At 41.4% G+C, this 13,919-nt stretch overlaps 1 protein-coding gene across 1 annotated transcript in view; it reads right to left on the bottom strand.

Annotated features, from left to right (window-relative positions):
* Window positions 1-13,919, bottom strand: part of LOC116313500 (insulin-like growth factor 1 receptor) — a 70,821-nt gene that overhangs the window by 7,272 nt on the left and 49,630 nt on the right. The window contains exons 4-19 of the mRNA XM_031731214.2: window positions 13,317-13,453; window positions 12,647-12,791; window positions 10,747-10,955; window positions 10,511-10,637; window positions 10,157-10,392; window positions 9,874-10,041; window positions 9,277-9,484; window positions 5,202-5,485; window positions 4,563-4,705; window positions 4,051-4,216; window positions 3,860-3,962; window positions 3,556-3,626; window positions 3,230-3,459; window positions 2,108-2,212; window positions 1,727-1,886; window positions 1,376-1,505 (exon numbers count right to left, since the gene is read on the bottom strand). Of these exons, the coding sequence (XP_031587074.1) occupies window positions 1,376-1,505; window positions 1,727-1,886; window positions 2,108-2,212; window positions 3,230-3,459; window positions 3,556-3,626; window positions 3,860-3,962; window positions 4,051-4,216; window positions 4,563-4,705; window positions 5,202-5,485; window positions 9,277-9,484; window positions 9,874-10,041; window positions 10,157-10,392; window positions 10,511-10,637; window positions 10,747-10,955; window positions 12,647-12,791; window positions 13,317-13,453 (2,622 nt within the window). The remainder of the gene's footprint in view (window positions 1-1,375; window positions 1,506-1,726; window positions 1,887-2,107; window positions 2,213-3,229; window positions 3,460-3,555; window positions 3,627-3,859; window positions 3,963-4,050; window positions 4,217-4,562; window positions 4,706-5,201; window positions 5,486-9,276; window positions 9,485-9,873; window positions 10,042-10,156; window positions 10,393-10,510; window positions 10,638-10,746; window positions 10,956-12,646; window positions 12,792-13,316; window positions 13,454-13,919) is intronic.

The following is a 13,919-nucleotide window of genomic DNA, read 5'->3' as shown; positions in this document are numbered from 1 at the left end:
CAGGTATCTGATTTGGCGTGCTCAGTGCCTTAGTTTATTGTGTTAAGTTGGTGAGATTTACTGGAATGTAGTCATTAAAAAATGTATTAGAAGATTGAAAATTCTGATCTCGTGATGAAGCAAGATGAAAAGGCAGAGAAAGTGGCTGTAACGCAGTAAGTGGGATTCATCTCCTGGGTACAGTGAATGTCTGAACCAAATTGAATCTAAGGCTAACCGATAGTTTCTGACTTTTTGTTCTGTCCGTGTTGGACTGAAATACTCTCACTGCCATCCATCGATCGCAGTGCTAACAGCGCACAAGCTGAGCTGAAACTGCTGACTTTATTTCAGGCTTCATTTCTTTTCTTTTATTTTTGGAGTGTGTCATGTATCCTTAGCTCATATCTGTCCACAAGTTCCCCAAAAAGATGAATGCTGTTTTAAATATTGCAACTTTAAACTCCCCAAATAACCTGCACTAGAATCCAAAATGAGCGCAGGATGTCGGAGAGCTGGTACTGAGCATTTACCGCGCTTCTTTTTTTAACTTCATGACGTGTGGCACGGTATGTTGTAACACAGCTTACATGATTACAATACTGCAGGAAAAACCTCAGCATGAAGTATTTCTTCAGTTTAACTTCAAGACTGCCTCGCAATGACCACAATATTTGTTTACTCTACTACTTTGGCTAGCCAAATTTTCAAATGGTATGCTAAACTTAAAAACAAAATAAATAAAAAAAGGCCTATTACAATACTGCACACCAGGATTTCAAACAGTCACCTACTCATGATGACATCAGGGTTATCTTACACTAAACTTCTTTACAACATCAAAGGGGAGGATATAGTACACAAAATGTGGAGGTGTGTTTGTGCTGGCACGGCAACCCCTCATTTAAAGACATCTGGAGCAGTTTAAGCCCACTCTTAGGGACTAACCCGTGACATTTGGGGAAACAAACACGCAGGGGGTTCTAGTAAACAGTAGTAAAACACAGGAAAAAAGTGGCAGTGCTGTAGGCTGGGAATCTACGAAACAGTGGAATAATAGAGTTGTCAGTAAATGAAAAAAAAGAAGAGGAATACTCCTGGCCTATACTTTTTTTTGCCAGGAATTTCCAAAGAGGCAGCCAGAAAACCAAAGGTTTGGATGCTTTTAGAAACAGTAGTCATGATAAAAAAAAAAAACTGAAGTAGAAAATTATAATAAGAATATATTATCTAGTTTTTTGCCACAGCATGAACTGTTTTAGAGTATAGACAAGGACAAAAGGCAAAAAAAAATATTGAGGTGGTTGTGGAAAACTTTGCATCTTTCTGGATTTAAGGAGGTTCATACATGTCTAATGCAGGCTTGTGTATATGTAAGAGTGATTTGCTGCCATACCAGACATCAGACATTGTAGTAAACACGCCATCTTTCAGTGACTCTGGAGACATCCAGCGGACAGGCAGCAGGCCCTTTCCTCCTTTTCGGTAGTAGTCCGTCTCATAAATATCTCTGGTCATGCCAAAATCTGGAGAAAAAAAATGAAAGCAGAGGTTGAGGAAGCCACTAAGTATCACTCATTATGTGTGGGAGAGGGAGCTCCAGAGAGCTCATCTATTCCTCTCACCTCCTCCCTCCCCTCTGTCCATCTACATTAACGTGCTTGGGTCCGACACTGAAATCCAAACAGTTTTTTGTCAAGGCCGGCAGAGCGGGGGAGGCTGAAGGCAATATATTAACTTGACTTACCTCCAATCTTCACAGTGAAGTCCTCTGCTACCATGCAGTTCCTCGCTGCCAGATCTCTGTGGACAAATTTGTTGGCGTTTAGGTACGCCATACCGTCTGCGATTTCTCCAGCCATCTGGATCATCTTTTTGAGTGGGGGTAAGACCTGGCTGGTGGCGTTCTGCGGTAGAGCAAGAGGCGGTGAGAAGAGAAACTCCATGAAAAACACTATTCAGTCAGTCGACATATCACGCCTTTCTGCTTTAATCAGCTGAGCGAAACAAAGCGAAGAGTGGATGATGTATAAGGGTGGCAGAAGAAACTGTAAAAATTAAGAAAGAGAGCAGAGGTGTGTGTGTGTGTGTGTGTGTGTGTGTGTGCACACGTGGACAGGTTGCTTACTTCTTTGCGCAGGGAGCGCAGGTGGCTCTTGAGATCTCCGCGAGTCATCAGCTCCATAATCACTAAGGTTGGCTGTCCCTGAGAGACCACGCCAAGCAGCCGCACCTACATTAATCACAGCAGTGCAGAGGGGTCAGCTCTGATAAAACAAAACCGTGTCCAAAATACATACTACATATAACTTCAAAGTAGGTTTTCTCCACATAGGAAAATATGAAATATGCACAAAACTTTAAGCTCTGAAAAAAGTTTTTTGTGAAAAAACAGCACAGAGTTCATTCAAATAGGCAAGTCAAGTTCAGCTGTGTTCCATCAGATTGATGATACCCTTCTACACTTCTACAAATCTCTTGTGGCACACTATTAAAGCTCCTTTAACTTGTCTACCTGCCTTTGGCGGATCATGTTGCTGTTCACCCCACCTCATGCCAAGAATACCCCAGAACAAACCCATGCCACCAAATCCAAATTACTGCACATGTGAGTATTCACTTTTTACAGTGGTCCTGACTCAAATCACTTTGTATTTTCCATTAATCGACACCATTCTCCCACAAATCAAAGCACAAAGGAAAAGTCTCACTAGACTTTCTCACTGTTGGGTTTTGTGTGATTTCTTGTTAGAATAAAATGTTTGGTTTCCACTAAATCTAGATAACTTTAAAGACCACCACATAGTGCATTCAGTAGCAATAAATTACTAGGCAGTAAGGTAGGCTGTCTGACTCAGAAGCACAAGTTACAAACACACACAGTTCAGCTCCATCCTGCATTTGCAATTTAAATGTGTTTTTTTTTTGTTGTTGTTGCTTGGAGCATTGTTAAAGATCTTTATCCTTAAAAAACAAAACAGTGACTAATAAAAAGGCTTTAACAAAACATCCACTTTATGCAGTTACTGATGCTGTGATCACACTGAAGTGAGAATATACAATATATCCTGGAGTCTGAGCTGTAACTCATGCTGCAGCTGTCGGAATAAAGACAACCGCAGCGTACTTGAGTCTACGTCTGCGAGGATCAATTTCGTCTCGTGACTGGATTCATTATGACAATGCGCTGGTTTATTATTAATAACCACATGAGCCAGATGGTAAGGATTTGATGACGCGTCCAACTTACCACATGGTGACAGTTGAACTCCTTCATGACAGAGGCCTCGTTCAAAAACTCAATTCGCTCCCTCATGCTGGCCGTCTCATTGACCGTCTTGATGGCCACTCTCGTTTCGGGTTCGTCCTTCACTACTCCCTTTGCGATGCCTTCGTACACCATGCCGAAGGAGCCCTGGCCCAGTTCTCTGTGCATAGTGATCTTCTCCCTTGCCACCTCCCACTCATCTGGGACATACACTGGTGTGGCACAAGAGACAGCGGGTCACCGTCAGAGTTTATACACCCCACCCAAAAAACCCAATGAAAAATAGACCAAATATCCAACAGTCTTACTCTCAGTGGCACTGAGGTACTCTGGATTGACTGATGCATACAGGACTCCGTTCCCCAGTCTGTCACTGTTCCTGTTAACACAAACTCAGTTAGCCTGCAGGCTAGTCTGATTGCAGATGCTGTGTACAATTTTCAAGAGGAAGTCTGCTCTTTACCACAGGGGAACGTTAATGAAAACAACACCTATTAGCGCTAATTAACATTACACTGATCATTAAGCTTCGCGAGCATAGCCAGGCAGAACAGCTTAATCAAAGAACTTTGTCAGGCAGTTTTAAAAGCGCGTCTGCAAAAAGATACTTGCCTCTTTTTGTTCACATAGAAGAGGATGGTGGTGAGGCTGGCGATAAAAATTGTCACAATGATGGGAATTATGATGACCACATACAACGTAACACCGTCATCACCTGTCAGAGAAGGAAAAAACCGATGGTGTCAAATCCTATTTATTTTTCATTCCTCTGCATTCCATGTAATTAGAGAGAAGTTCATTACGTTTAGGTGGAGACACATAGAAGAAAACACTTTCTGTCCAGGAGCCGTTTCCTGCCGGGGAAGTGGCACGCACTCGGGCGGAGTAGTTCCCAGAGCCAAGGTTGGTTAGTCGAGCTCCTTTGTACCGGCGGTAATCCTGTCGCGACACACACTTGTGCTTCTCAGGCTGGAAGAAAACAAGCACACGCTGGTTACTGCTTGGAAAAAAACATCCCATCAGGTTAATGTTCTCATCTAATCAAAAATATGATTTCTTGTTTCTTATTTCAGGTGAATAAGGTTTGATTCCTCCAATCAGCTTTCTATTGTGTAGAGTTTGTTATTTGTCCTGCGTGCATGACCATGATTGGAGTCTGGTGCACGTTTTAAACATGTGAATCCTCTACTGAGCAAACACTGAGAGACTTTTCAGTTGTTTACAATATTTGGATGGTCATGGATTCCGGGCTTTTCAATGTTGAAAAAGGAAATGACCTATGATAATAAGCTATAATTACCCCAGTCCAGCTCACCTCATTACCCAGGCGGAACTTGATCTCATACATCAAGATGAGTCCGTTGGGCATAACGGGCTCTGGCCAGTGCAGCACCACACACCCCTCGATTTTGTCACACCTCTCAAAAATCACCTTGCCGGGGATGTCATCCGCTTTGACTGGGGGAACAGGCACAACCACAATAATATAAACAAGGATATTTAATTTCAGAAAAGGTGCTAGCACATTTCATTTTCCATTTTCCACACGATTATGTTACCAAAAACAGCAGGGATGCTGTGTAAATGAAAACAAAAACAGAACGCAATCACTTGGAGTCATTTTAAATCCTCAATCTATTTGAAAACTGAGAGATTTTATATTTTTATATTATATTTAGATTTTAACCCTCTCCACCTTTATTTCCGAAAGGCTCAGCTTTGTTTTATACCCAGTCATGGTACCGACCTCCTTCCAGTTAACCCAACTAAGTGTGAGATGTTTGACCAAGTGTTTTTCAACATTATACACCTTTTCCAGCGTTTTTTGCCCTATATCCATTTTTCGTAATATTTGTGACTTTTTCAGGTAAATAAAAGAAATGCACTCTCTTTATATTTGTCAGCATTACTGAAAACAGGTAGCTGAATGCAGGCTTTTTATTATGTTTCTAACCTGCAGGTTTGGTCCTGGAGAAGACGAAAGCTCCAGCGCTGCACTTCCCCACCACCTCGTTGCACGCATGGATATCAATGCGGTAGACGGTGAAGGGCCGCAGATTGGGGATCTCTAAATACTCTGTTGTGCTCTTGTCTTCACTGAAGGGGAACTCTACGTTTGGAGGAATGCCATCTGTACTGTTATCCCCTGCGCCGAGAGTGGTATTCCCTCTGCCGCCCTCATAAAACAGTGTGTCGTTTGCTGTACCAGAAAGGTCTCTGCGCCGACGCTCTTGAGGTCTGAAATACAAAGACACAATTGAATATAAAACCTGTAGCACAGATCATTAAAATTCAATGAGCAGTGCTGGGGAAACAAAAGACAAAAAGGTGCATTGTATCTCCTGGAACTCTTATTGTAACATGTCAGTGATGGTTTATAACTCCTGAAAAAATGTTTGCGCAAAGCTAAACATCTTTCATGGAAAGCACGGAGTGATTGCTACTCCCAGTTGTGCTGTGCAGATTAGGTCATTAGATCATCGAGAGGCTGACTGACAGAGAAATACAAAAAACAGACATTAACACTAATGTCCAACATACCCCTGATAAAAAAAACCCCAAAAGGTTAAACTCTGAAAAGTAATGTTTAGCCTTCAGTTCACTCAAAGTTCATATGATACTAGGTGGAGCTGCCAAGACCTGGACATCATCATAATTGAAAGCAAAGAGGCGATGACAGCTGTGACCTTAGCAGCAGGAGATACCACAGGACATCTTGTCCACCTGTGAAAGATGCGGGGTGGTCAATAAGACAGACGGACAAAGGAAAAAAGCACTTGCTGTGACTGAGAAGATAAAAGTGATGCCCTTTGTAGAGCTCTCACACAGACATGTTTAGGGATTGTCTGAAACTGAATGAGGAGAAAGTCACATGAACAAGTGACTGGGTTTTAATTTTAGCTTTGACAGCTTAGCTCAGAGAAAAATAACAACTTCAACTAAATGACTCAAACTGTACACTGAGAATTAGAGCTGCAGCTACTATCTTTAATAATTTGCTGTTTTTGTACTAATTAATAGATTCATTATTTGGTGAACAACACCATTAAACAGTGTTTTTATCAATCTGACTAATAATTCAAAACCATAAAATCGACTTTTTGTAATTTTTTCATGAGATGAACAGAAACCACAAATCCACAGAAACAAGAATTTGTACCTATAGTCATGTGCAAAAATCTTGAGCCACCCCTTCTCTCTTTATACCGTTGGTATTTACATCAACACTGACAAGTGGTGCAGTACAGAAACAACTGTGCTTGTTGTTATAGACTTATAAATATATATATTCTTTTATTTTTTATTCTTCTTTTGCACTGAGAGAGTTGCACCTCAATTTATTTGCTGTAATAACAATAAAGATTCAGTTCAGCTTCCAAGAAGCCAGACTTTCTTTTAATTTTTAGAAGTTACATTGAGCAGTAGTTCTCCAGGCTTTCTGAAGGTCTTTCTTTGGTATTTCTCTGTTTTTCTGAGCATTTACAGAGAAACTTTTTGTTTTGTTTAGTTGTTCAGCAACTTAACACGAATCTCTGAATCATTAAATTGTTATAAAAGAAACCAGCTCGAGGGATGCAGCAGTGTTGTTCCTACACATAGCAGACAACTTAGCACAGAAGTATTTCTTTAGTTGCCAAAGACAACAGGTTCAGTTCAGGTGAGCAGCAATGGACAGAGGAGGTCAGGAGAGATGTGATCAGTAAAACATGGTAGAGACATTGTCATACTTTGGGGCTGCATTTCGGCCAGTGGTGTCGTGGATTTTGTCGAAATTGGTGGAATGATCAAGTTATGCAACACCATTTGGAAAGCGTAAAAAAGGCAAAGGGTTCATTTTTCAGGATGACAATGATCCCAAACACACTGCCAATGCAAGTAAAACCATATGGGGTAGCAAAACACACAGTGCAACACTATCAGTCATGGACCGGCCTCCCCAAAAACCGGATCTCAAGATTGTTGCAGCTTGACAAAGAACAGAACAAAAAACAACAAAATTCCTAAGAGATTGGAGAAGCCCGGAGAACTATTCATGAAGACGACTTTAAAAATTTACAAGAAAGAAAGCTTGCATGTTTGCACATTTCAATAAACTGCTACACCTGTTTCCCCATTTTCCTAGCAAAATATAAAATTGAAGACTTTTGCACAGTACAGTAGACTACCATGTTAAACTACGAAGCTAACTAAGCAAAAGCTACAGAATGCGTGTTTTATTTTCAAGTAGACCTGCAGGAAGAGGAGTGCACAGACAAAGACAGAAATGTGGGAAAGGCAGTTTCACTGACATGTCAGCATTCCTCCCTGACAGCTAAAAGTGCTGCAGTCCAGCAAACCAAAGCCCAGCCTTTTAGTTATTACTGACTACATCACACATACATGAAAACTGACAACATGGTAGAGACTACAGACAAAAGACTCGTGACACTGATTCACTCTGACAGTAGCCGTTCATCAAAGCCAAGAAGAAGAAGAAGAAATGAGCAGGCGACAGACATTTTATGGCTTCGACTTTCTGTATGGGCGATAATGACAGTGAAATAAGAAAGAAAGAAATCATCTGCTACCTGTCACATGCTTTGTAGCTACTGAGTTACTACAGTGCCCTGACCTCACCTGCTAAAAAAAGCTCTACCTTTATGCATCGGAATCCAGAGAGGAAAGCCGTGACTACACATTCACTCTATGGTTAGTGGGGCACATTGTAAGCAGTTGGCAACTCATACAACACAACAGGATCATGGATAATAGTGAAACATCTGATAGAAGAAGAGGCAACTTCAGGGAGTCCTTTTCACCTCATCTGTATGTATTCATCGTGAGGCAGCCCCCTTCCCTTTCCCCCATAAATCAGTCTGCTTTCCTTATTTTCTACTTGTCTTCTACGGCTGATGGGGCTCTTCCCTCATTCATTTAGATTCCAGATGGATTCACTGTACATTTCCTGGCAGCTGCCTCGTTACAGGAAAAAAAAAAAGTCTCGGACAAAGAGAGCATGCAAGGGGAGGAGTAGCGTGAAGTGCCGAGTTGAGAAGGACAGAATGGAAAACATTTCCTTTTCTTTCTCTTTCTGTTTTCATGCACCCTCTTTTCCCTCACCCTGGGTCTAAACCCTGAACTTTTGAGAAAGGAAGAAAGAAAAAAACTCCCTCATTTTCCCTAGAGTGGTTTGTAATAATGCTGGCTGTGTTACAGTGGAGAGTCTGTGCATACACTGGCCGAGCTCCTCACTGAGGGCCAGGGACCTGCCACCCGCCAGTTTCCTAGACACTTCTACTGAAACAAATCAGCACAGCCAGAGAGAAGAGGAGGTGTAGATAGATAACAGTTCAGTTACAACAAAGCCATTTTTAGCAGTTTTCCTCCAAAACATATTGATCAAATTCCATGAACAGCACTACGAAGTAAAAGGTCAGTGCTGTTCAATTAAATAAACTTCATCATTTTAACAAATGAATATCCATCAGTCTATCCTATCCTATCCTATCCTATCCTATCCGAGAACTGTGGGAGAGGAACACTGAAACATCCATAGCCACGAGCAAGTGAAATGATAACACAACACAGATGTCAGTCCTGTTGCGGGGAACAAAAGCATAAGCAGCTAGTGTGTAGCCAAACGAGGCCCTTCAGACTCTTTAATCTCGTCTCTCTCCTGGGTTTGTTTGTTTTGTCCAAATTGCTGCCTGGTAGACCCCATCAACCCCTGTGCCACCGTTGCCACGGCAATAAAAAAGCCACATGAGTGCTGAGGAGGCTTTGGAAGCTACTCAGCATGTCTCCTTCATCTGCTCCACCCAACAAAAGGGCCGACCTCAGCGGGCCAGCTCAGCGTCCGTCAGGTCCGTCCACACCCGTCATGCTCAGATCTTGTTCGCTCCACAGAGGAGCCATTAAACCCGTTCCACCACCTCAGTCTTCGCATTGACCCAACAAGGCAATTACATTCAGTGCTCTGATAGCTGTCTGCACTTGAAAGGGAGGTCACAGCCTATAAACGGTTTAAGGAGGCCACTGATGTGACATACCTTGCCAGAAAGATGGAATTGTGGAGGAAATTCTCAAAAACTTTCAAGAAGACGCGGTCGTCCTTCTCACGGTCCTTCTCTTCTGGTGTCTTCTGGCAAGCACAGCACATGACCTTTTCTGGCCCTGCTAGGTCTGACTTCGTGGGCTTTGTGTTTTCTTCCATGTCTGTGAGCTCCGACGCTGGGATCCGGATTGGGATCTTCAAGTCTGTTGAAGAAAATATGAAATGAAAAGCCAGGACAAAAGAGTGTTTAGCAAGGGTGGGATTCAACCTTACCAATTACAATGACCAGCTTTTTGTTTTGGCAAGCTAAAGCTCTTTCAGGACATTGTCCTCTTTTAACTGTGCATTAATATTAGTTTTAAAAAAACAAATAATGTTTATATGATGCAAGAAAGACTGAGTGGCCTTCGCTACCAGTGACATTGCTTTTGCATTGTGCTTTAATGTACTGGATCCTCACTATAGTAGCTTCATATCATTCTTCTACTTGATCCACTCGCACTAAACATCTTTTTTAAGTAATTGGAAAGGTTTGAAAGGTCAGAGAATAAAGACACATTGGCTGTTTATTAGAATAATTAGGAGTGCAGACCTTTGGAGCAGTAGTCATGTTGGTAGAGCTCCCTATCCTCAGCTTGCCGCTGCCAGCGGACCAGGTAGTAAGTGAGATTGCCGTTGGGCAAAAGTGGAGGTGACCACTTTACCACCAGCTTTGTTGAGGAATTACCATATGCACGGGCATCTTTAGGCACAGTCGGCACTGTACCAGGGGCAAAGACATGACATTATTTTTATGTCGTTCATGTGTTTACATAGTTGCGCAACAATAATAATGTAAAACTGAAGCCAGAACCAAAACTGATTGTCACACTTACACGATGGGCGTGTGCGAATGTAAATGATGTCACTCTTTGCTCCAGTGGCATCTTTGTCGCTCTCTTGCAGGGTGATGGCCTTCACAAAAATAGCATACTGAGTCCAAGGCTTGAGGTGCTGGAGTCTGACATTTGGGTCATTGTTATTATCTTTAGGAAGATCCACATCCACCATGTGCCAGCTATTTGAGCCACAGCCATCCTGGCCATCAAACTCAGTGATGTTCTGGAAAGGACTGTAAAAAATACATTAAAAAAAGAATTTCATTAAAAAAAAAAAAGACCATTGACATGAAAGTAAGACACTAAATGACTTAATGCTCAGAGGCTAATAATAAGCCTTTGTGTACTCACGATTCCTTGTAGTAAACGATGAAGCTGATAAGGGTTCCATTTTTGGGCGGCTGGTAGCGCTCCCATGTCAGACTGATCACATGGCTGGATGTAATATTGGATTTGAATTTCAAGATATGGCTTTCACCTGTCACGGCAGAGGGGCCCCCGGTGAGATATATGTATAAAGTAAAAACGTATGCACAAGCTGAATGAGTGAATGAATGTGGACCAAAAATTCACACGAATTTACTCACAATTGGCTCTTTCGCCATTGTTGCGGAAATCCCCTTCCTCTGGCTTCACAGCTATGCCAGTTTTATCCCACATCATGTAGATCTCAGACATGCAGAGTTTGGGGTTCTGACGGAAGAATAGACGTCCGTTGCTAATAGTCAGGTTGTGCTCAGTCCAGTTCCACAAGTACTTCAGATTCTGATTGTTGATGGCGGAGAATGAATACATGCTGGGGAAAAAAGATCAAAAGACTGTAAGAAACACCTCGTATAGTCTCCATCAAAAAAAAAACATCAAGTGTTTCACAGGATATAACGTGCCCCTAAATGTTGCTCAAGGAGCTTTTTTTTGCCACCTGGTGGTCCCACTAAGGACCAGCAGATGTGGATATTATGGCCTCGGCTTTGTGTGTCTCCCTGAAAACAGGCCTCTATTACTGCAGAAGAGGACATAAAACAGAAACAGTGTCACGCCAACACTTTTAGCTCTACCAGTCCAAGTAACACAGATGAACACCTCCAGAGGGAAAGGAATGCCTGCCACCCTCAACAGCATTCCTCGGTGAAACTTAACCCTGGGAGAAATGATAACAAGAAGGGCGACAGGCTTTCCCATGACCCCTTTGGCCATCACTAAAAAAAACTTTCACTCGTATCTTGGACTAGTGTTAATATCACAGTGAAGACCCTAATGGACTGTACATTTAACTTTGTTTAAATCTTACTGAAAATGTATTATCATTGTTAATATTATTATTAATTCATCTCTTCATTGACCTATTGTGCTAAATTACAGTAACATATTAATTTTTGCACTCTACTGGAACACATGATAATAAAAATAATAATAATAATAATAATAATAATAATAATAACAACATACTGAGTCATTTTATCTCGTTTCCCTTTAAGGTCACTTTCCATTTAAGCCAACGTTAGTCTGATTGGCTGATTCTGGTGGGCGGAGCTTTATAACCATATTAGCCACAGCTGTTACCTCAGGCATCATACAGACCCAAGAGTGCAAAAAACCCCCAAAAAACTGAGATTTTGTCTTTCAGGCATATATTTGTATGGAAGTCTACCCCATTATTTGAAACTTATCATAACAGCTCTCTTTAGACCAGCAAAGTCAAACATATTTTAAAGGCCCGCATACAGCCTGATCCTAAGTAGGCCGGATGAGTGAAACTTGCATTCCTGTCAGTACAAAGAAGTTCATCTACACATCTAATCTCTGAGATATCTTAACATAAGATATAGAGATGCAATTTCAACAACACATCTCAGTTTTTATACATGATAAATAACAGATCACAGAAAATGTTCTACTAGCTTGCAGCCCAGACTTTCCTGTATTTCCTGTAAGCATAGTTTTTGTTGATTGATGAACATTTTCTTTTTTAAAACTGAAATTTCTATAGACAGTGGAAAAAAGGAACTTTTTCTGTCATTTAATTCTTTAACTAACACCTGACTATTTTGATAAGGTATAAATGGCCGTGGGGAAGGTCTTTATTGGCAGAAAAAGCTATAAAACATATAAAAATACAATGGTAAGTCAAAAGACTTATACTCTCCTTCATATCCGGGCTGATTCTGGTGTTATGTTTAGCGCTCCTGCTTCAGACTGAGTTGTTCTAACTTGATTTGTATTGTTTAACTTCCTTGTCTGTAAAATATGTGTTGCCTTAGTAGCCACAGTCACTTATCTAGCCTTTGTGCATGACATTTTATAAGGATATTGCGATATCTGTGAAAAGTGTTGCAAAAAGCATTCTTATCAACAAGAGGTTAGTTTGACATCTATGGATCTAAAACAGTATGCTTGCTGCTTGGCTCCGATCCACTCATGTCATCTAATTCCCTCTCGCTTCGCACGTGCACGCTACCACAGCCTAAAAGTGCAGACGAGCCTTACTTGTCGATGAGTTCCTGCCCCTTGATGTAACGTAGGCTCTTGAGGAAGGACAGCGAGCCAAGAGCGTCCGAGTGCCGAATCTTAACATAGCCCGTCACTGTCTGGATCAATCCCATGAATCTCTCAAGCTCGGGGGCTATATTATCTAAGGACAAGAGATTCAACAAAGAAAAACGAAACACATTTGGTCACACAAAAATACAAAAAAACTATGAAAAAAAATCTATTGCTACTGTGATAACCAGTTTGGTCTTGATCCAAATCCACCAATGAACACATAACGGATTAATCTTTATCATATACAGGGATTGCCTTTGAGCCACTCTATCAACTGAACAAATAAACAGCATTATAACATAATGTGATAATTGGGTTAGAGTGCAAAAAAGCACATGTGATGTTGTTCCACCCGGCCCTTCTGCTTTTACTATACCTCTAAACATAATAAATGTAGGGAAGTCAAGTGCAACAAGGTGTAGTATAGTGAGTGCAGAGAGTAAAAGTTTACTTTCAAGTACCTGGCCAAGTTAAATAATTCACTGGCTCACACTCATCATTGTAAGTGTACAAAGCTATAGTCTGCTTAGTTGCAGCATAGCAGTGTAGTGAAGTCCATATCAAAATGTAAAGTACATGTGCTTCTAAGAGGAATGTTCAGAGTTGAACTCACTTCCACGGCGGATATTGATGTCCAGATTGCCGTCAATGACGGTGCAGTCCTGCAGGAACTCGGCAGCATTCACAGAATCGATGACAGTGGATCTGCAGACCTTATCGCACGGGCCATTACAAGCACTGCATAGCATACTGTATAAAGAAGAAGTAAACATAGGGGTGAATGAGCAAGAAGAGCCATGTGAAAAAAACTAAACAAAAAAACAAACAAAGTGTCAGAAATACAGAGAAAAACTTTTGTGAATTTTTTCTACCACGCCCTGAAAAAAATTTGCTCACTCCCCAGCTCCCAAGCATTCCAGAGAATTCATGCAAATAATTTCAGTGCATGATACAAGGTCACCTCTCACACGGAGAGTTTAATCTTTTATGGGCCCTTGACTGAACTCGGTTTCGTGAGAGAGTGACTCATTGTGTTGACCTCAGAGACAGAACAGCAGTCGTACAGCCAAAAAAATATCCGGCAGCAGAAAGGCTGCATGGAAACTTTACAGACAGACAAATCAGAAAGGGACAAGACGGGACAAAAAGGTTTTTTTTCCTCTCTCTCTCTTTTGAGATATATATATATATATGTATCTCCTTGGTTGGGAGATGT

Source organism: Oreochromis aureus, linkage group 7 (assembly GCF_013358895.1).
Source record: "Oreochromis aureus strain Israel breed Guangdong linkage group 7, ZZ_aureus, whole genome shotgun sequence".
NCBI classification, from domain to species: domain Eukaryota; kingdom Metazoa; phylum Chordata; class Actinopteri; order Cichliformes; family Cichlidae; genus Oreochromis; species Oreochromis aureus.
This window is presented reverse-complemented; position numbering and strand designations above follow the sequence as displayed.